Source organism: Eufriesea mexicana, unplaced genomic scaffold (assembly GCF_001483705.2).
Source record: "Eufriesea mexicana isolate 0111107269 unplaced genomic scaffold, ASM148370v2 scaffold107, whole genome shotgun sequence".
Classification (NCBI taxonomy): Eukaryota; Metazoa; Arthropoda; class Insecta; order Hymenoptera; family Apidae; genus Eufriesea; species Eufriesea mexicana.
Genome location: NW_016908335.1, coordinates 1,179,064 through 1,200,137, shown reverse-complemented (window position 1 = coordinate 1,200,137; position 21,074 = coordinate 1,179,064). Strand labels below are relative to the sequence as shown.

The 21,074-nt window shown below is 49.1% G+C and overlaps 1 protein-coding gene across 1 annotated transcript; it reads right to left on the bottom strand.

The window, feature by feature from the left end:
* Positions 1-9,565: 9,565 nt before the first annotated feature.
* Positions 9,566-12,650, bottom strand: LOC108555279 (histidine-rich glycoprotein). Its single transcript, XM_017910855.1, has 2 exons — positions 12,639-12,650; positions 9,566-11,329 (listed from the first exon to the last, which is right to left on the bottom strand). The coding sequence occupies exons 1-2, from the start codon at positions 12,648-12,650 to the stop codon at positions 9,566-9,568; spliced, it is 1,776 nt and encodes a 591-aa protein (XP_017766344.1).
* Positions 12,651-21,074: the final 8,424 nt, after the last annotated feature.

The following is a 21,074-nucleotide window of genomic DNA, read 5'->3' as shown; positions in this document are numbered from 1 at the left end:
GGTAACGATGATCGGTCGTCGCGTGACTGACACGCCCTTCGGTGTACCACGGCGTGGCGTCACGCCGGAGATTTAGATGTTTCCAGAACGGACGTAACGGTGTTCCACCCTCGAGATTGCGTCCAAGAGGTAGGGGAAAACGGCGAGGGCAGCGTAATAACGACGACATCGGGCCACGTTAACGCGATAAAAAACTCGCTAGTCCGGATTGCTCGCTTTAGGCATGCAATTTTATCCGAGGGAAATTACCAGGTAGACGGTGGTTTACAGTTTTGAGGAAACGGTGGTTCGCGTGACGCCGCTCTCTAATCTCTGCCGGATAAATTGAAAATTATTTCCCCTCCTGCATTTCGGCTCGATTTTTACTTCGTTTGCCAACTCCTCCGCTTACCGATCTAATCTTACCACGTTACCACCAAAACTTTCATTGATCATCGGACGAGTAGCACGAACGACTACTCCAACGATAGTCTGGCGTGAAAATTCAGGTGGTAAACTATTGCTGGATAGCGAAGGGATGGTAGTTACCCGTTCTCTTACTTGAAACCAGCTTCTAACATTTCGACCAATGATTTTTCCCTCTGTCAAATATAGTAACGCGAGAAAAGGCAGGAACAACTATATTCCCAATGGCGTCGCGATCGAAATGGAGTAATCTCGCGAAAATTCAACTGAGAAACTATTAATGAATAGTGATGGGGTAGCAGGAAACTTTTCCCTTACTCCAACCACCTTTTTCCCCCAATCGAATATAGTAACGCGAGAATAGGACGTATTACTATACCTCTAATGAAGTCGCTATCGAAACGAAGTAGTCTCGCGAAAATTCAGCTGGAAAATTATTACTGGACAGTTATGAGGTACCCAGGGGAAGCTCTTTCCTTACTGGAATCACTTTCTTACTCTTTGGCCACCGATTTCTCTCTCCGTCGAATATAGTTAAGCGGGAAAAAGCACGAACAACTATATTCCCAACGGCATGGCGATCGAAACGGAGTAGTCGGGCGAAAACCCAGCTGGAAAACTATTAATGGACAGCAAAGGGTGGTTTTCGAGAGTTGGCAGATTCGGCGAGAGCGATTGACCAGCGCGCACCGTTTAAACTGCGTCCACGCCCAAAGTGGCGATCTCAGCGTAATAACGATATCAGCTACGTTACGCGATACCCACCATTAGCTACGTCGGTCCGATATCGATTTTATTGACCTATCCGTGGCAGTCGGAGAATATTTGGCGAATTCCCTTCGGGCGGTGCTCCGGCCGGGGCGCGATCGTAATTGAAAATTCTCAGCTCGGCCGATTTTTCATCCCACCTTCGACCTGCTCTCCTCACCTACCCCGTCGTCGTTAAATTATTCTCTGGCGATTCCGCTCGCGCGATAATTCTTTCGTTAGCCGGTGGAGAATTTCCTTGCCGCGAACAATGCGTGTATCGGAACGGTTTATCGATATCGTTATATCCGAGCGGTTTTTACCTCCGGCATGCAAACGCCGAGCGGGCAGGTGAGCCGTCGGCTGGGGTCGTTATTCCAGTCTCGAGAGGCAAATCCTCGGGCTGGATAATCGAACAAAGACCTCTTCCGTTTCCTCCATCTCTCTCCCTCTTTTTCACTCTTCTCTCCACTGCTCTCCTCTCGTCGCGGTAGCCGGGATACAACGGAGATGGCAAGGGCAGGGCCCATCTAGCGATAGGGCGATTTATCCCGTGTTGGATCGCGAGACGAGAAGACAGGAGGCGTGGCACGCGTAGGAGCACGCGATCGCACGTGCACACACGGGCGTGTGTCGTTGCAGGTGCCAGATTGCGTCGTTGGCAGGGTCGACGCGCCGCACCTGTGAGAAATTACCCCGAGGCATGCAGCCCGTTCCTCCAGTACCAGTCTAAGCTTCTGTACACGTGACCTTATGTACGAGACGCGGAATAGCTGCGTTACGAGGCCCGTGAAAGCTATGCAAACCTTGAAACAGGATCCTTGGTATTTTCCCTCGGAGCTGTCGGTTGCGCTCGCTGACGGACCTTTGGCGGACCTCGAGAGGCTCTGAGACCGGTGGATCCGGCGACTCGAGGACGCGAACAAAGATGGTGGACGAGCAGAGGTATATAGATAGACGAGAGTGGGACGAGAAGTGGGATACATCCCAGATGAGGAAAACGAAGGTTTCCTGTAAATATTTTTCACTCCTCTGGGACATCCAGGGTCCCGGGTCAATGGGGGCCTGGTTTATGTCTTTACGACCAGGGCCCTGTGACGACAGTCCACGATAAGTAATAAAAACTCCAAACTCCAACATGAATCACAAGATGACTGCTATTGGGATTATGGGAAAAAAGAAATAACTATCGTTATATTATAATTATCTTTATTATAGTATATCCCAAGTATTCTGACTGTTCGCGTAGAGAGTCAAAACTAGCGTGAAGAAAAAGGGTATGCGAATGCAGCTCGTCCTGGTCCCCTAATTCTTATCTAACGTGTGAAATAAACACTTCACGCATTTCTGGAACCTCTTTGGCGCATAAAGACATATCTATTTCTTTTGACAGATTAATTTTTGTATATTCGATACGTTAAGGCGTATCTTGTTTTCAACAACTACAGTTTCAAATTCCAAGACGTAACCCTTTGACATCAGCCAGCACGAATCACCACCCGATGACCATACCTCCAAACTCCACGATACAACCCCTTCCAAACCACCTAGCATGAGATAGCAAGAATATATATATCCCAAAACCTAAATAAAGTCAGTTCTTCTCAAATTCTAAGTACGTGTCACTTCTCTTGCGGTATACCTACTCTACGGATAGTATCCCGTTTAGAGGCATAGTTATTTTTATTTTTCGCCGTTGCAAGCTAATCTCGTGACAGCCCTCTTCGACTACATTTTCAACCTTTTCCAAAATCTAGTCTTCGAGTTTTCCGCATCAGATCCCTCTCGCGCAATGAAGTTCTATCGAGGAAAACCGTAGTTCTAATTCACTCAATCCTCCACCTTCACGCGTTACACGCGTGGATCACGAAGATTCACGGGGTGGACGGATAACCGCGAGTTCCTCGGCGGGGAATTAACGGCGTTAAAAAGGAAGCGTGATTTATCGGGAAGGGGCGAGGCGGGACGGGTGTCGTGGGACTCGTAGTTATCGTTAAGTTTTATTTGCGCGCCATGATAGCGCTGGGACTCTAGATACCGAGAATAATTTGTTTACGATTGCGCCGAGGGGGTAATTTGCTTCTTGCCGGAACCGCCTGGATCGCTAGCAGACCGGGAAAAAAGATTCGCGTGCGCCGGTCGGGATCGCTCGAGTTATTTATCAAACATCGGCCCGGAAGAAAGTAACCTTTCTCCTCCGTCGTGCTTTCTCTTTCTATCCGCGCTTTTACCTTGCCCGTTGCCGGGTTCTTTTTATTCGGCCGCTTTAGCGACCGGTGAAGGACCTCGCGAGGGTCCTCGAGGCACGATAAAAGGGTCCTTAATTGTTAAATATCGCGGCCGCGTTTCGGTTTTTGTTTCGCATTCACGGGCCAGTCCAGCTTTAACTTGGCCTGCTTTTCTGCTCCCGGTAGCAGCACCGGCGGAGTTTTTAAGCGTGGAATTTAAAATACACGGAATATATTAAATCGTACGGCTATTAAAAGTGCCGGAGAGCTTCTAGTTCTGTGGTTTTTTCATGAACTTCATTATTATAAGTGGCTTGCCGCGGGTAGGTCAACGACAGAGCGGAATGGCGTCTTGGTGGGCCTCCTCTTCTCTAATGGTCGCGCCGCTCGTTAGTTCGATAATGTCGGTGATAAAAAGCAGCCTTGCGGCCGGTATTTACAGGCGCATGCAGATCGACGTGATTTATCGAGCGGCGTAACGTATCAGGAATAGCTGGAACCACGGTGGAAACGGTGGCGAAAAAGGGGGTAGTAGACGGGCCGTGGCCGGGGCTGCGGAGTCGCCGACAAAACCTTTTCTCTTGCACCGGAAAAGCGTACGGTGAAATCCATCCTGTGCACCGAGCGGGGCAAAGTTCCGTCGGACACGCTGTTATTCGGCTATAATCCGTCGACAAAACTCGCGTAATTCCGCGACGAGCGAATGACCGTCGGTGCCGTTCCGTCCCTCTAATTTCCGGCCGCGTTTTTTCCCGCGCGAGGGTGAAAAGCCACCCTCGACGTGTCGGGTTCGACTCGGGAAACTGGCTGACTGCCGTTTCAGCTCGTTCAAAGGCGGCTCGTCGAAGGAAAAGAGCCGAATAGAAGGTCCGGCTAATGGGAAATTGCAGCTACCTCCTATATATCCGCGAATCGTCGCGAAGATTACCTGATGGAGCAAGATGGACGAGTCGACTGCGTGGCTCTCGACGTCGTCCAATGGCGTCGCTTCGGCGTGCTTAATGCAATTAAACTATTTGCCGACTGAATCGCTTATCGACTCGCGGAGAAAGGAAAAAAGGGAGCCAGAGTGCTCGAAACTTGACCATCACCGCTGGTTTGCACTCTCCTTATGCAACTATCGGGACGGCCACCCCTTCCTTCCCGTCTCAGCTCCCTTCGGCTCGACTTTCTTCGAGCTTTCCCTCACTTTCTAGCAAACTTCGCCTCAAATTAATTTTGCAACTCCAACTTCTGCCGGCTCTCGGATGCTCGCTCTCTCGACTCGATCCGATCGGCGTCGAGCATCGACGTTGCCGTCGAATGTCGGAGGCATCGCGCGGCTACAATCGCGAAGCTTCTCGTATTCGCCACGGCGCTGTCATCGCGAATCAAAATGGAATCGCGAGACACCAACGCGTAGTTCGTGCGTTGTTTGTTCGTCGTTCGTTCGTCGTTGGTTCGTCGCTCGTGCTTCTCTTACCGGCCATGGACTCCGTATTTTATCGACGAGTCGCGCCGTTCCTTTTCATTCCCCATTCTCGCCGCGGTTGCACCCTGTCTCGTACCTCTCTCACCGTCCCGTTCCCTCCGTCTCTTCCGCCGAAACGCGCAGCGACGCTTATTTCCGATTTCTTCGAATGGGCGGTGCGCGTCGCGCCGCCACCCTGTAATACGATTTCACGAGCCAACTCTTAAATTCAAATCACCGCGCGACAGATTTTTTCAACCGTGCCGCCACGTGAAAATGAATTTACTCCCACGCGGAAACAACCACGCGCGGACGAATGGGGGACGCGGATGGGAACAAAGAGGAGGCGGCACGAGAGGAACTTCCGGTAAGTTCCTTTTGGTTCAGATCCGATTTTCTCGCGCTACTTTTTCCACCTGTCTCTCCTTCTTTCCCTCTCTCTCTCCACACTTTCTCTCCCTTCTCTCCAGTTTGCGTTTCGCCGCTGGTAAAAATTCTCCGTCGAACGTAACCCTTTGAAATTAGATTGCACGGTATCAGCCCACCCTCTTACCCACGCCCCTCTGTTTCTCTCTCTTCTCTCTCACCCTCTTTCCGTTCTTTTTTCTACTTTCCCCGCTTTTTCCAATTCCACGCGTCTCGCCACCCTGTCGCGCTTTCTCCCGTGATTTCGCCGGACGTCCGGTTAGCGGCATTCACCGCGCAGAAAATCGTCATCGAGGCCTGACGCCTCGAACCAACGCAATTTCGCTCTTGGACGGTTTCAGACGCTTCCGCGAAAAGAAACGTTAATTACTTTTGCAATGGCCGAACCGCGTCACCGCGATCCCGAGTTCTCCTCTACTCTCGTTTCGAGCCACGCCACGGTCCACTTGGAACGTTGGCGAACATCGAGCGCTCCGCTAGGCTCCGTATTCCGGCGTGATTAACGTGCTCCCTTGCGATTAACAATTGTCGAACATTTGCATGGAACGGTACTTACGAACTCTTGGTTCGTTAGTCTCGTACCGCCATTCCTCTTCGCTGCAGACAACCCGTTCTCCGTTTCCCTCTTCCTCCGCGTTACACCCCGTTTTGTCTCTCGTTAACAGCGTCACATAAACACGCCTGCCGTGAAAAGAAGTATGTTCCTCTTAGCCGGAGACTCTTCTAGGAGGCCAATCGTTCGTGATACGCATTTCGACCGATTTTCGTGGACGGTGACACCACTTCGCGAATTTTTCTCCCCTTTCGACCCGCGTCGCGTCTTTCTCGCGAGGGTGCATGAGCTCCGGGATGAAAGCGAGTTCGGTGCCCGCACTGCGACGTGCTTTTCGTCGTTTCGCGACGACACGGGCTATTAAATGTTTCGGATATGCGGGTGGAGGCGTAATGGAGAACGCATGGCGCGCAAATCGTCGATCAGATTTTAACGAGGCGCACCGCGGGGACAGAAATTGCAACGGTGATGAGCAGTGGTCGGCGTGCGGTGCGGCGATTTCGATATCGTCGCTCGTGCGCAAGAAGACCCGATAAATATCGGACGAAAAGTGATCGAAGCGACGTTTCGTGCCTCGGGAACAGGACGGGGAGACGCGAAGGCGAAACAGGCATGTCACGTGTGTGTACTATGCGTGGCTGAAAAGAAGTCATCTTGCTCGGTTGCAGGGCAACAGGCGTATTCCACTTGTTCTGCCTACACTCTCGCTGGTAATACCCACTCTTCTATGCCATTTCCAAAACTATTACCTCCAAGTTCGGTAACGTGATACGTTAACATAGGCGTAAGATATCCGCGAAATAAATGTCACCTCGGAGTTAACTTACAATGAATTGGAAGCACCACTACGCTTTGGGATGAGTCTACGCTCTTGCATCTATTTTTTGCGTCTGTCTCACTTTGTATCGTTGCTTCGTTCGCTTTCTTTGTCACATGGTGTTCTATGACCGGGCTAATAGGAAGGGATCAGTTCTACCAATAAGGGAAGCGTTTTACTATACTTCTGTCATTATGGTAGAATGGTTGGGATGGTGGGGATTCGGTCCTACAAGTTTCTCAGGTGACTTCTTTCATGCAACGCAGAGTACTGCGCGTGGCTGACAAGAAGTTATCTTGTTCGGTTGCAGGGCAACAGGGGTATTCCACTTCTTCCGCCTATACTCTTGCTGGTAATACCCATTCTTCTATGTCATTGCCAAAACTACTATCTCCAAGTTCGGTAACGTGATACGTTAACATAGGCGTAAGGTATCCGCGAAAGAAATGTTACCTCGGAGTTAACTTGCAATGAATTGCAAATGATTGGAAAGGATTTTGTACAAGTTTCTCGGATGACTTCTTTTGGGTGATGACTTCTTTTCAGAGTAGATGACGTCTCGTGGCCGGTAACTATAGTCACCCGTGATAGCGAAAGGGTTAAACCGGGATCGGTAAATCGGTAGAACGCTGCGTTCGAATGATCCCCGGGTTCGAGGCACGATTTACTCGACTCCCAGTGCCGTGAAATTTCTTCTACCGAACGGTTTCTCCCGTTTCGGCTTATCTTTCGCGTCTCCTTGCTGTAAGAAAGCTTAAACCGGAAAAGCAGCGTTGCTGGTAGAGTGCTTTCCAAGCGCCGGCCAATGCATGCTGATAAACCTGCCGGACCAATTTAAATCCCAAGATGGCGGCTGCGGCCTTCAGCCTTTCGCCCTTCTTTCCGTTCTCCTCCTCGTTATCCCTCTCTTTTCCCCGTTTCTTTCCGCCTGGTTTCCAGGGATCTATCGCGTCGAACGATTTATTAACCCATTTCGCCGGCAGACATCTCTAGTTTTGCGAATTTCCAAGGAAAATCGATGCCCTCCCGGCTAGCTTCGATCTCCGCGCAGCTTCCTTTCGCCTCTCACCGACAGCCAATGGAATTCCCGCATTCGCGCTATTATAATTTTCCCAAAGAACCCACGATCGAATTCGTACGTGTTTCGCGAAAAGTCTCCGAACACGTGCGTTCGAACCATCGCGAAATTCCGAATATTCGAATTTCTCATCCAACCATGGAGTATCTCCCACTGTTCCCCAATACTCAGATTTCTCCACGAATCGTTATACGTTCCTCTTCGTGCCGTGAACCGAGGAATTTATTTGCTCTCCGAATCGCCCAAAAAATTCGCCGAATGTATTTCTCCCAAAATTCAAATTCGAAATTAATCGCGCGTAAACGGCAAGCGGGTAGGAAGCTAATCGAGAATTCGTGTTCGAAGTAGACCGCGTTCGATACGGAAAACTCGTGCGAGGATATCGAGGTGGGATCGGAAAAGTTACACGCCGTGGCGATAAGACGACACCGTGGGGGCACCACGCGAGCCAATGAGATATCGCGGGAAAATAATCTGCCCATCGGAATTACTTGCAACCGAGCTTTCTGATTCCGAAAGTTTTCTTTTGTCTCGATGGAGGTCGCGAAACGAGATGAAACTCGGCCTGGAAATATTACCGTTTTGCGCCACGGACCCGTTCTACCAAAACCCTTCCCCCCCCCCCCCCCCCTTTTCCGTGCCCCCGAACGGAGAAACGGAAAGTGCGAGTGATTCCCCCGAATCTTCGACCCCCACTCGCTGGCCCGTGATATTTTCCTTTAATCAATGGAAATTGTCGAATAATATTATGCACGGAAGAATAACCGAGACGACGGTCGCCCCGTACAACGGTTCCGAAAGTTTAACGGAGCATAATACTACTCGTTATCCCCACAGATTAATCGCGTCGCGAGGAAGAAGAGGACCCGCGAGTGGAAGTCGAAGCATATCGAGGTTTCCTCGGGAAACGAGCTCTCCTAGTCTCCTGGCGTCTCGTTAGCCAATCCTTCCCTCTAATTTATCCTTTTTTCCTTCGACTTCGGCCCGAGATAATTCGTCCGAGATTGCTTCCGACCATCTCCACTTCTCCCCGCTCCTCCGAGCGATCGGTGTTTGGAGCCGCCGTTAATCCTCTTCGTATTCTCCTCGCCGTCCCATCCGCCGTTGTTCGCCAGCCGGAGTTTCCATCGACGTTGCGAACTCGGCTCACGGGATTATAACTGCTCGCGTAAGTTATTCGTAATCGGCGAATCATCGTGATGGGGTTGGAAGCGTCAGAAACGTGTCAGAAACGTGTCAGAAACGGGCGAGAAACGGGTGAGAAACGGGTGAGAAACGGGCCAAAAACGCGTCACGCGGCGTAAAACGGAAGAATTTGTTTGACACGGCATGGCAAGTTGTAGGCCAGTCCTGTTCAGCCTTCCATGCCTCCGATATCTCGGTTTCGCGATTACTTATACCAACCCAGGTAACCGGCTGCGCCGGATGTTAGGTTCTCGGACGTTTCATTAAGACGAAGCTTTCGCGTCGATTTCCCGCTTTATTTCCCCCGTGATTTCTCGCCGGAGCACGCCAAGGATCGCTGCTCGGGAGCGTCGGCTCCCTCGCATCCCGAAGTTTAAACGTTATTGCAGTTGGAGAACGAGAAACGGACCGTTGTTCCCATCGAACTTGCGACTCGGGGCTGGGGCAGGGCTTAATAGAAGGGACAAGGCAATCATAAACTCGCGGAAACTTTGTATTTCAAAGGTGTCAACAAAGATAGAACTGAGGCTAGCAAGAAACAATTTGTAGCAAAGTCGTTTTAGCGTTGGAACGAGGGACGGGAGTACCTATCTACTGAACGTCGATGTACAACTTAGCCAAGGCGTCTCGCTTGATCTCCCGGCAATCGCCGTTTCCAACTCCGGCGTCGTTCCTTCTACGCGTGATCCTCCGTCGTCGTTTGCTCGGTGGTCTTCTCCGCTTCCGGTTCCTTCTTGATCTTCAGAATGTCCTCCACTTGCGGCGTCACCACCACCGTCTCGCTCTCCTCCGGGAACACGTACTCCTCGTGATTCTGCGACGCGTCGAAGTAATGGCCCAGGCCTTTGTAGTGTCCGTGCTGCTCGAAGGCGGAGTGCTGGTGGGCCTCCTCGTGCTTGTGATTGCTGTCGTGGTGATGATTATGGTGATGGTCGTCGAAGTGTTTGTGATGTTCCTCGTGGGAGTGGCCGTGCTTGTGCTCGTGAGACGCGTGGTGTTTGTGATGCTCATCGTGATGGTGTCCTTCGTGGTGGTCGTGGTGATGCTTGTGATCGTGGCCATGCTTGTGTTCTTCTTTATGCTCGTGGCCGTGCTTGTGCTCCTCGTGATGGTGATGCTTGTGGTCCTGGTGATGGTGATGATGATGGTCCTCGTGGTGGCCGTGGTGATGCTCCTCCTTGTGGCCGTGCTTGTGCTCGTGGCCGTGTTTGTGATGATGATCCTCGTGATGGCTGTGCTTGTGGTCCTCGTGGTGTCCGTGGTGATGCTCCTCCTTGTGGCCGTGCTTGTGTTCGTGGCCGTGTTTGTGATGATGGTCTTGATGGTGGTCGTGTTTGTGCTCGTGTCCGTGTTTGTGATGATGATCCTCGTGGTGGGCGTGGTGATGGTCCTCGTGGTGTCCGTGTTTGTGTTCGTGGCCGTGGTGATGCTTGTGTTCCTGCTTGTGACCGTGTTTATGGTGCTCGTGGTGATCGTGTCCGTGATGATGATGGTGATTCTCGGTCTCCTTATGCGTGTGATGATGGTGATGCTCGTTAACGTGATGATGTTCGTGGTGATGGTGATGCTCGTTGTGATGATGATGCTTGTGGTGATGATGATGCTCGGCGTGGTGCTTGTGTTCCTCGTGATGCTCGTGTTTCGACTGATGATGATGTCCATGGTGGTGATGGTGTTCCCCGTGGTGCTTGTGATCGTGGCCGTGTTTGTGGTCGTGTTTGTGACCGTGTTCGTGCTTATGCTCGTGTCCGTGGTGATGCTTGTGGTCGGAGTGATGCTTGTGACCGTGGTGATGATCGTGTCCGTGATGATGATGATGATCGTCTTTATGCTTGTGTTCCTCGTGGTGCTTGTGCTCGGCGTGATGCTCGTGGCCGTGTTTGTGCTCGTGTTCGCTGTGATGCTTGTGACCGTGTTCGTGTTTGTGCTTGGCGTGATGGTCGTGATGCGCGTGATGTCCGTGATGATGTCCGTGACTGTGATAGAAGGAGTGGCCGCCGAATCCGTGACTCCTTCGTTGAGGAGCGATCTGCGGCGCCAAGAAACCGATATGAGAGGGCGATGACGATATTCTCGGCTCTATCGCGTGTTTCTCTACCGGATCATTGACTCGTGAAACGATGCTGGTCTTGGTGTCTGGGTCGAAAGTGGCTCGATGTAGCGGCGAGTGCGCCTGGCCTGTTAGGGGCAACGTTAGCGGTTGGAAATTGGCTCCAAGGTCGGCTAATTGCCGTTTTCGTGGATGTCGTTCAGCGGTGGCTGGTTGCTGGCTGGTAGAATCTAGCAGTAACGGTAGAGGTGGCTGCACTTGTCGCGGCAGCCTGACGGAATCGGGCAATTCCGGGCTGGCCGTTGATGGTCGTGGTTCACTCTCTTGCGATGCTTTTAAATTTCGGCCAGCCGTCGCTGTCACCAGCAAAGCAACGGCTAGAAGCCACGCCTAGGGGCAGAGCAAAATCGAGAAGTGAAAAAAGGGAAGGAGCCTAAATGACACAGTTATCTGGGGGAATTCCGCCTACGTTCCCTCGATCTATCTACTCGAGACACCCGGTACGAGATTCGCGGCCGCAGGTCGCGCACGGACGGGGTAACCGACTATGCGGGGGTGATCGGTAATTTTCGAAAATCGTTTAGCCACGAGCGAATTCGTTTTGATAGGCAGAGCACGGTACTAGCGCGCACCGGACATTAGCTCGGCTAACCGAAACGATAAAACAACGTCGAATTTGGCCGGGGCCATTTTGGTTGGCAGCGGCGCACGCTGCCTCGCCGCGCACGTGCGAAACGAGCACGTCCAAGCGGAAAAACCGGAGATAATATCCAGTAAATCGTCGGCGGCTCGTTTTATCGCGATTTGCCGCTTCTTGTCGCGGAATTTCTCCGCGCGGCCTCCGCCTAGAGCAAGCGGGAGCGCGAGATATATCGAATAGAGAGGAAAGCGACGTGGAAGAGGGCGGTAAAAGGCGAGGATCGAGATGGTAGCGGGGGTTCGAAATCGAATCTCGGTTTTGCGGCGCGGAATTAGCGAGGTCAGCTGTCTCGGAAGGATCAGAGGGCGTCGGCGCGTTTTTCGCGCGGCGATCGAGCGGATCTCGTCGGGGTGGCGATCGCTCCTTTGGTCTCGGTGATTTATGCGATCCGGGGGTGCGTCCGCTAAAAAATCGTCCCGTTGCGCGTTCGGCTTTATTTCTCGACGCGTGACCGGGGTCGTCGCGATGAGGAGGAATACGTCGGCCGACGCGAGGTCCGATCAGGAATTTTATTTCCAGCGATACCGACGAATTCCCGAAACCCGAACGATACGTTCCCTTCCACGATCCGAGAATTAGTTGTCGATGATAAAATCGAGCTTTACAGTTGACGCGCGTAGTTTTGAACCGAGGACGATCGATGGGTCGACTCGTCACCGCGATGCGACGATAAGTTCCTCTGCGAGATAACTGCGGTGCAGCGACGTCGAGGTGTTGGACCCGTTTTAATCTCTCCACGCGCCTGCAAACACCCCGGTACCTCGATGTTCGCGGGACCTCGGCTATATTCTTCTCGAAATGCGAACGCCCGCTCGCTGATTAACTCGGGAATTTAATCAGCGGCGATAGAATTTAAACGATAAGATTAGCGAGCTTTCGCGAAGGGGACGAATAAGAGGCGTATCGTGTCCTGGCTTCGCCGGCTTTCGGATATCGCGTTCATCAACGATGGGAACCGTTCTCTCGTTAAGCGTCGGGGAATTACAGCGATGAACTTACCTTCATCGCCATGTCGCCGTTATTTCGGGTGTACAGCCCTAGTGCAACTGGATACCGTGGTCCTACGACAACGTACTTTTATAGAGAGCAATTCGCGATCGGTACTTTCTTCCGTGCTAAGCACCAGTGTCGTTTACGACTGGGCCTAACATTTTAATTGTCGTCATAATACGCGGCGGACCGCGACCGGGCCTCAACGCTCCCGGCCTATTACCCACCCGTCGAATTTCATTTATAACCGTTCGATGGTCCGTATACACGCTGTTTCCGGTGCAGTAAAAATCGAGGAAGCGGCGATCGCGCTCGCCCCGATGAGTCGAAATTGATGGATAGAAAAAGCCCGATCGATATCGCGCCGTACGATCGTCGAACGTTTTACAAGCAATCGAAATTACGCAGAGAACCCGACGCTAACGCCGCGCGCCGTCGTAATTTCCTCTTTTAAATTCAGATTTATTGCCTCGTATAATGGCGCGTCGAAACGACGATATACGGGGTGCTTTCGAAATAGCTGCCCAAACTTTCCCACCGTCTTCTAATCTCGCTAATCCCGCGCACGAAAAAACACCTCGAGGAAACTTGGCTCCTTTTCCAACTTTTTCCTTCTATTTTTCCCAAGGTAAATGTTTTCCGATCGCGAGACGGTATCTCAGACACGGTTGTAACTCCGACAAGCTGCCGTATCGTTACCGATCCCCTTTCCACTGAGATACGCGTTTCGTATCGACGTTTCGAAGATATGTACTTTTAATTGTCTCGTTCGAAACGATAATACGAATTTTTCGCATTGTCGCGTTATTACCAGCGCTGTCCTCGCGAACCGAGCTTCCCGAACGTCCCCGTAAACAAAAATCGAAAGGAGTTAAGCCACGGGTACGCTCAGACCTCGCGAATTACACGTAATTGGCCTCCTTCTGCCGATCCAATGTTCCTGGTAATTGTTATTTAGATATTCTCGAGTGCCTCGATTAAAATGGACCGCGACTCATCCGGCGTAATTCACCCTCGAGTACGTATTGTCGGCGGTATGTCCTGCGACAGTGTAAAAAATTAATCTCTTAAAAATTACGCGTAATTCCCATGGTCGTGCGCGGATCGGAGAAAAATTGCTCCAATAACGGAATCCCCGATAATTTCAACCCTTGCGCGAAAACTGTAAACAACATTCGCTGCTCAGGTAGATTTATTAATAACGTATGTATTTTCATACGTTCGCCGATGTTAATTACAAGAATTTACGCGGAAATTTTACCCTGGCCGCGATGAAAAGCACGGATACGTGAAATTTGATATTTTAATGCAGTCGTAGACACCACTGACGAAAGATTACCGGCGGATGATCATTCGCTGACGCAGGTCGTCGCGTTCGTTTTATGCGATTTCGCGCATTTTCTCCTATAATTCCGTGTACAGTCGCGTTGGAAATATTTCTCGTTTATAATCGTGTATATATGTATTGGTCTCGCGTCGGGTCCCGAATTTCCTTCGACGAGTCTAAACGTTTGAGGTATATACGTATCTGCTGATCGATTCCGAGTGTCCGACCATGTCTGTTTCGTGCTGGGTTAACTATAGCGGGTGAAAAAGGTTGCAGGATCGAACGATGCATCGAATGGAACGTATTCTTCGCGGAATATCGTCTTCGCAGGAAGCTTTCTTCATATAGACATTGAGCTTCTCTGCAGTTTCCGTCAGCTCGCTCATAGGCGAAGCGAATATCTCGATATTGGAGTAAGCCAGCCCGATAACCCTGTCTTAGCCATCAAACATTTAGATAGAAGCCGATTTAGTACGACATAAGCTATCTCCGGCAATAGGATGACTCGCCCTACCGCGATATTCGCTGATGACAGGGTGTTGACAGTTATTGCAATTTTACGCGTAATATCTATTGAGAAATCAAATATTCAGCTATAATCCTTCGTTCGATGTCGATCGATATTAACCCTTTGCAGTCGATATTAACCCTTTGGCTCTTCAATCGCCATTTGATAAAATTTCGAAGCTCGATGTTAATTAATATATCAAATTTAAAATAACGTAACTGTGTGGGTGGTATCGAAATACGTGTTAATTATTCTACGTATTAATTATTATACGATTTCGTATTTACTGCTCGAAAAATATCATCAACCTTATAGCAGAAAATTTTTCAACTCGTACCCTGTTCCAGCCAAAAAATCGTCCAGTGCAAAGGGTTAATGGATGAGATTACGCGTGTGCGCAACGATAAATGTTACCCTGTCAAATCTCGAGGCGAAGGACGAACATTTATACGTTAAATTGATTACTTCCAGTGATCAGATAATTCTAGCAGCAACGAATTATCTCGCTTCGACACGTTTCCACACACGCGAGGTTTTCTCATAGTCATCCACACGTTCGCGAGCCTCTCGATCTTCATACCGATCTCCGATTTATACCTCGAAAATAGAAGTAGAGTAAAGTACGATAAGAAAATTCAGAAATAGTCTGTTTCTCCTCTCTTTCTGTCGTTTATCTTTATAGTCTTCGTGAGTGTGGATGTTAATACTGTTTTATTTGTGTGCCTCGTATGCTTTCTCCGCGAATTAAATATGGAGACGTTCATTTTGAAACGATAAATGTTGTTCTGTCAAATCTCGAGGCGAAGGAAAAGCATTTATACGTAAAATTGATTACTTCCGGTGATCAGATAATTCTAGCAGCAACGAATTATCTCGCTTCGATACGTTTCCGCAGACACGAGATTTTCTCATAGTCATCCACGCATTCGCGAGCCTCACGATCTCCGATTTATAAAAATCGGAGATAATACTGTAGGATGCCAAAAGAAATCGCGAATCGGTTATTATGAACAAAAACAAATTGTAAACCGATCGATATCTTCTAGAAGCAAATGGAAAAGTTATTTTATATAACAAAATTAAGTTGCGTGGCACCCCTACGCGGAGTCGAAGCGTAGGTTAAGGAAAGCATAAAAGCGTGGTCCTTGACAACCAAAACAGAGTGCTTAGAAATCGTTTGAGACCAGCACAAGCGTGAGTCGTTTGGTGTTGGAAAGAGAGTTTTAAAAGAATGCGTCTTTGTGTGTTCTCGTTTCGTTATCTCGGTGTTCTTTTCCTAAGTTAAATCAGTTCACGAGTTTCGGGTTTGCGTTATCGTGTTCCTGTTCTTTCGACAATTTTCGCTGTCTCGAGACCGGTATTCGCCATCCTACAGTACCGATCTACGATTTATAAAAATCGAAAATGGGAGAGTGATCGCCTATTTTGGACGTAGCCTGTATAACAGATTTCCGATCTTTTTCACTTTTCCCTCTGCTCCGGTCAATGGAGCATCGCCGAACACGGCTATGCCTGGTCGAGTAAAAATTACGATTCGAAAAGTAAAAGCGAGGTGGAACAGGCGCGTTTGAAATCGATCGGAAGTAATCTCGCGTTGTTTTCGCTTTCGCGCCTATTTTCCAGCGTCGCCGGTATCGCGCAAACACGCGCGTCCGCGATCGTTTAATGCGTGGCCGTGCACCCGACCAGAAACGGAGCAAACGACGCGTGTACCGAATTTAATTTATATATCTCATTATTTAATAGGATAAATGGGGCGGCTCCTCTGCCTTGCTGCTTCCGCCGTTCCATGAATATTTAACGAGCCGTTTCGCCAGCTCCATTCCTTTTCGTTCGCCCGCGCGCCCATCGAAACCCGCTTGTTTGCCCGGTCCGCGAAATCGCCCGATTAATTCTCGCGATCGCGATCCCGCAAATATTTGTCGATCGGTGTAAGGGACACGATCAGTGGACCCAGTCGTGGTATAATCGCTGAGAAACTTGGTAAAAGTTTCCACGTCGTTAATATCGTTAGAGGATCGATCGAATTTTCGCTTTCACTCGATGGTCGATGATTCATTCGATGACTTTTGATTGACATTTTGACACCGGTAATTGCGACTGAGTACTTTGCTTATTTGTCAAGTAGGAGCAGATCTTTGGGTCACGAATGATGTAATTTGCAGAGTGAACTATAACCATGCAACGATGGCGTCAGACGTTCTAGACGTTGTAGGTTAGTAGTAATTTTTGGGCCTCAAGGACCTTCGTTATTATGGCCCCATGGTCCCCACCCCCATGGAGAGATCGTCTGTCGAGTTTAGGTTTAGGAAGGCATCCTATTTTCTGGAATAGTTCAGTTCAAAACTCGAAGCAATATAGAGCACATAAGTAGTCGCAAACCCTATGGACATCTACGTTCTTTGTTTGTATTTCCATAGATTGTACATTTCACTAATAATAAGCTTTATATATTGTTTACTATATAATCGGGTGTTTGAGTATATACGGTTAGTTGCGAATTATAGTAAACTCCCTGTAATTTCAATCCGACAAATAACAACACGATTAAATTCATGCAATAGGTATGCAAAACGAGAAACAGGCAAGCATAAATTATTACAGAAACAACAAACAGTTAATAGGATAACTTTACGAACCCTCAATGTGGTTGATATGAAATAAGTTAATTTGAAGAAAAAAGAAAAAATTCCTGGAATTTTGTTTCTGTATCGATGAGCTTCAAAAAAGCTTCGTGACCACGAGTTATATGTTTGTAGAGAGAAGCCTTCGAGTTTCAGGAATTTTTGTGAAATGTGGTGGTTGTGTGAGACCCGATTCGCGAAATATCGTGATACGTGGGACTCGATTCGCGAAATATCGTGATGCGTGAGTTTCCATTCGCAAAATATCGTGGTGCGTAAAACTTGATTCGCAAAATATCTTGATGCCTAAGATTTGATTCGCAAAATATCGTGAAGCGTAAGACTCGATTCGCAAAATATCGTGATGCCTAAGACTTGATTCGCAAAATATCGTGAAGCGTAAGACTCGATTCGCAAAATATCGTGATGCCTAAGACTTGATTCGCAAAATATCGTGATGCCTAAGACTTGATTCGCAAAGTATCGTGACGCGTGAGTTTCCATTCGCAATATATCGTATTGCGTAAAACTCGATTCGCGAAATATCGTGATGCACGTGACTCGATTGACGAAACGATTTTTTGATACCTAGATGGAAAAGGGATTCTCCGGTCCTGTATCGCGAGAATCAAAGTACGATTGCGTGCAGCGATAAAATCATTCGTTTATCTAAGCGATCGTGCGACTGTCTACACACGATCTGGCATCGAAGGTAATTTACGACCGGTAGTAGTCACTTTTCAGCATGCGCAACGCGCGTGCGTGATAGGAATAGCAAACCAACTCCACTTCGAACGACCCACGACCAACGACATACGACCTCTAGCACGTGCTTTGTCCCTCTTCTTGCAGCGTTGTGCGGTCGGTGGAATTCGTCGCTGCATTAATTAGGACAACCTCGGACTGGTTCAATTACTACGCAACGTAAACACCGTCGCGGAGTAGATTCGGTCCGTAAACCCCGTGCTCGTGACATTCCTGGTTTTTTCCCTAACCCTTCAAACCGCGTCGATGGAGCGGCCACGGTGATAAACGGCGTCGATGTCGCCATTCCGGATGCCTCATTGCGATACAACGCGCGGCAGCTAGTAAAATACTTATCCCCGTGGCGACATCCTGCTCCCTCTTGCTTCTCTGTCCTTGCTGCAATTTCGTCAGCCTGGAACCTAGTTATCCCAAGACCATTACTCGCCTCTCTTTCGCAGTGTCCCTTATTTCTTCGTTGCTCCGTTGCGCGACCATTTCCTCGCGAAATCTCTCGAACGTCTCGCCTCCTGGCACCGTCCAGGGGACACGACGTTGCCTTAGGATAATCGAAAAGTCGCGTTCCGGAGGAGAGCGTGTTGGTCGATATTCGCGGCGCGAGGAAAGTCTTTTCTGGATAATTCGATTTCATAAAAGGTCTCGGCAAAGGGTAACCGGCCGAATGTAAAGAGCGAGAATCACGGGCCGGCGACTTTATTGCACGGAATCGTAAACGTCGTTGCCGGCAACGAAACTTTTTCATTTTCTCCGGTAAACGTGGACGAAGGGAAGTGGCCCGGTCTTCGTCCTGCGTCGACCAACTCGTGATTAAACGACCGACACCACGCCTATCCGAACTTCGCCTTCGTTTATCGCGCGTTTACGCGGCTTCTCGAGGAATTTATGTCGTCACGTATCTCGGTTAACGGGTGCGTATATCTTTGCCCAGGACGTTACGCGGTTACGACGCCACGTGGCGTGAAAATGGAGTTTGCCAAGATGTCGGGGCGAAGTTCTTTCGCGAATATTCCAGCCGGACCGATTCGGAGAAGATCGTTCTTCGCGAATAAAGGACGCGCGATGGTGGTTCGACCCTTAGCAGAGATGAGAGCGCTGTAGATGGTTTGATTCCATGCCGGAATTTGGCTTTTGTAACTTAAAATTGAATTTTTCTTTACGAATTTTCCACCAGAGGTTTTGGGAAGGCTTAAGAAAATTTTAGAAATTAATTTGGATTCGATGTTCGTGTGTTTATAGGTTTCTTTTTAATTAAATCGTGGGGGTCCCCTGCCACGGGGTTACGATGATGGCTGTGGTTCTAATGTTTCTAATACGTTGTGCTAATGGTAGGTAGCAAGTAGAAGGATGCAGGGAAGAGATGCGTTACGTCCTGGGTCTGCTAGTGGGCCTTACTCGTCAGTGAGGATTTCTAGCAGGCTCTGTCTTAAACGGGGGAGACTTAAGTAGCATAGGGACTTGCGAAAAAGTCCTCGAACCTCCTTCAATTAGGAATCCATCTATTGGCGAGGGTGAGAATGATGCCGTTACAGGATTATGTGATTTCGTCTTACGTTTTTGTGAGAGGAAAGTATTATAAGGATTTTTCTTATTAAATCTTCAGTGGATTATGGATCCGTTATTAGGGAATCAAGGAGTAATAGCGCTTCTTTGGTAGCAAAGACAGTTTTATTTCAATTAAAAGATAACGATCTCGTTTGATACTCTCAGGACTCTTATTCGAAAACTATCCCCACGCGTACTTCTGTCACGCCCTATATACCTCAACCTTTCTCGTTCTATTTGCTTTGTCACGATCACTCAAAATTCCTCAGTCAGTCATTTTCCACACACATTCGCAATTTTGCACCCTCCCCCTATTCTCCCTATAATGCCATGCGTTTAAAAAATCGTACACGATAATATGTCGATGGCACAATTTTTGTTTTCCTCTCTCGCGTGTCTTTTATTAGAACAAACGGTACAAATTCGACACGAAGGCTCTTTTTCTCGCGCTACCGGTATGGAATTACGAGGAAATGTGTTCCTCGTAATCTCCCCAGTTCGGAATACAGAGATCGATCGATGATTTTTCTCTTTTTGGGAAATTAGACGATTATCTCGTAGTATGGCCATTTTAATCGCACGTGTCTCGAGTCGGATTATACGTTAGGGGTTAAATCTCGTGGCTCGCGCGCGTGTCTTCCTTTTGCCGATGGTTTCCACCTTTCTCTCTTTTCTCCTTTTCGTTTCTTTTCCTCCGCGGACATCGGAGATTAAAAACGGAACGGTGAAAACGAGACTGCGAGGAATTTATCCGAACCGGTAAAGTTTGCCGTGAAACACCGGGCGATAGAGCAGGGAAATGAACGGTGATTTATGAAATCGCCGACCGAGGATGAAATAGCCTTTCCATCTCTACGTCATGTCTGATAAAGCACGCTCAATGAAGTGACAGAATAATCGTATTGTGTACGTACACGCGGGAACGATAAAATCCTGCTGTCGCTAACGCGCGCGCGACACGTGCCGTTTTATTATTGCTCGCGCGGAGGATAACGAGCGAGTTGCAGGTTTCGATGTTGCCGCTTAACGAATATATTCCAATCGGTCATCGATCGCTGTGTTTACCCGCGTTGCATTTGCGAAGAGAAAGGAGAGAGTCAGCTTAGTCTCCGAAAGCGTGCTTTATCGCGTATGATCGGGATGAAAGCTCGCGAAACGAACGCGATCCCGCGAGCATTCGGTCGTGTGCTTGGTCCACGCAGAAATTCGAGTCCGTGTTTATTCGGGGGCGTGATTATTGGGGGCGTGCGAGGGGGTGAAAAGAACGCGATTCCGCGAGCATTCGATTTTATGCTTGGTCCACGTAGAAATTCGAGTTTCCTTGATTATTAGGGCTCGTATGATCGGGATGAAAGCTCGCGAAACGAACGCGATCCCGCGAGCATTCGGTCGTGTGCTTGATCCACGCAGAAATTCGAGTCCGTGTTTATTCGGGGGCGTGATTATTGGGGGCACGCGAGGGGGGTGAAAAGAACGCGATCCGGCGAGCATTCGATCTTATGCTTGGTCCACGCAGAAATTCGAGTTTTCTTGATTATTAGGGCCATGCGAGGGGGTGAAAAAAACGAGATCCCGCGAGCATTCGGTCGTGTGCTTGATCCACGCAAAAATTCGAGTCTTCGTGTTTATTCGGGGGCGTGATTATTGGGGGCACGCGAGGGGGTGAAAAGAACGCGATC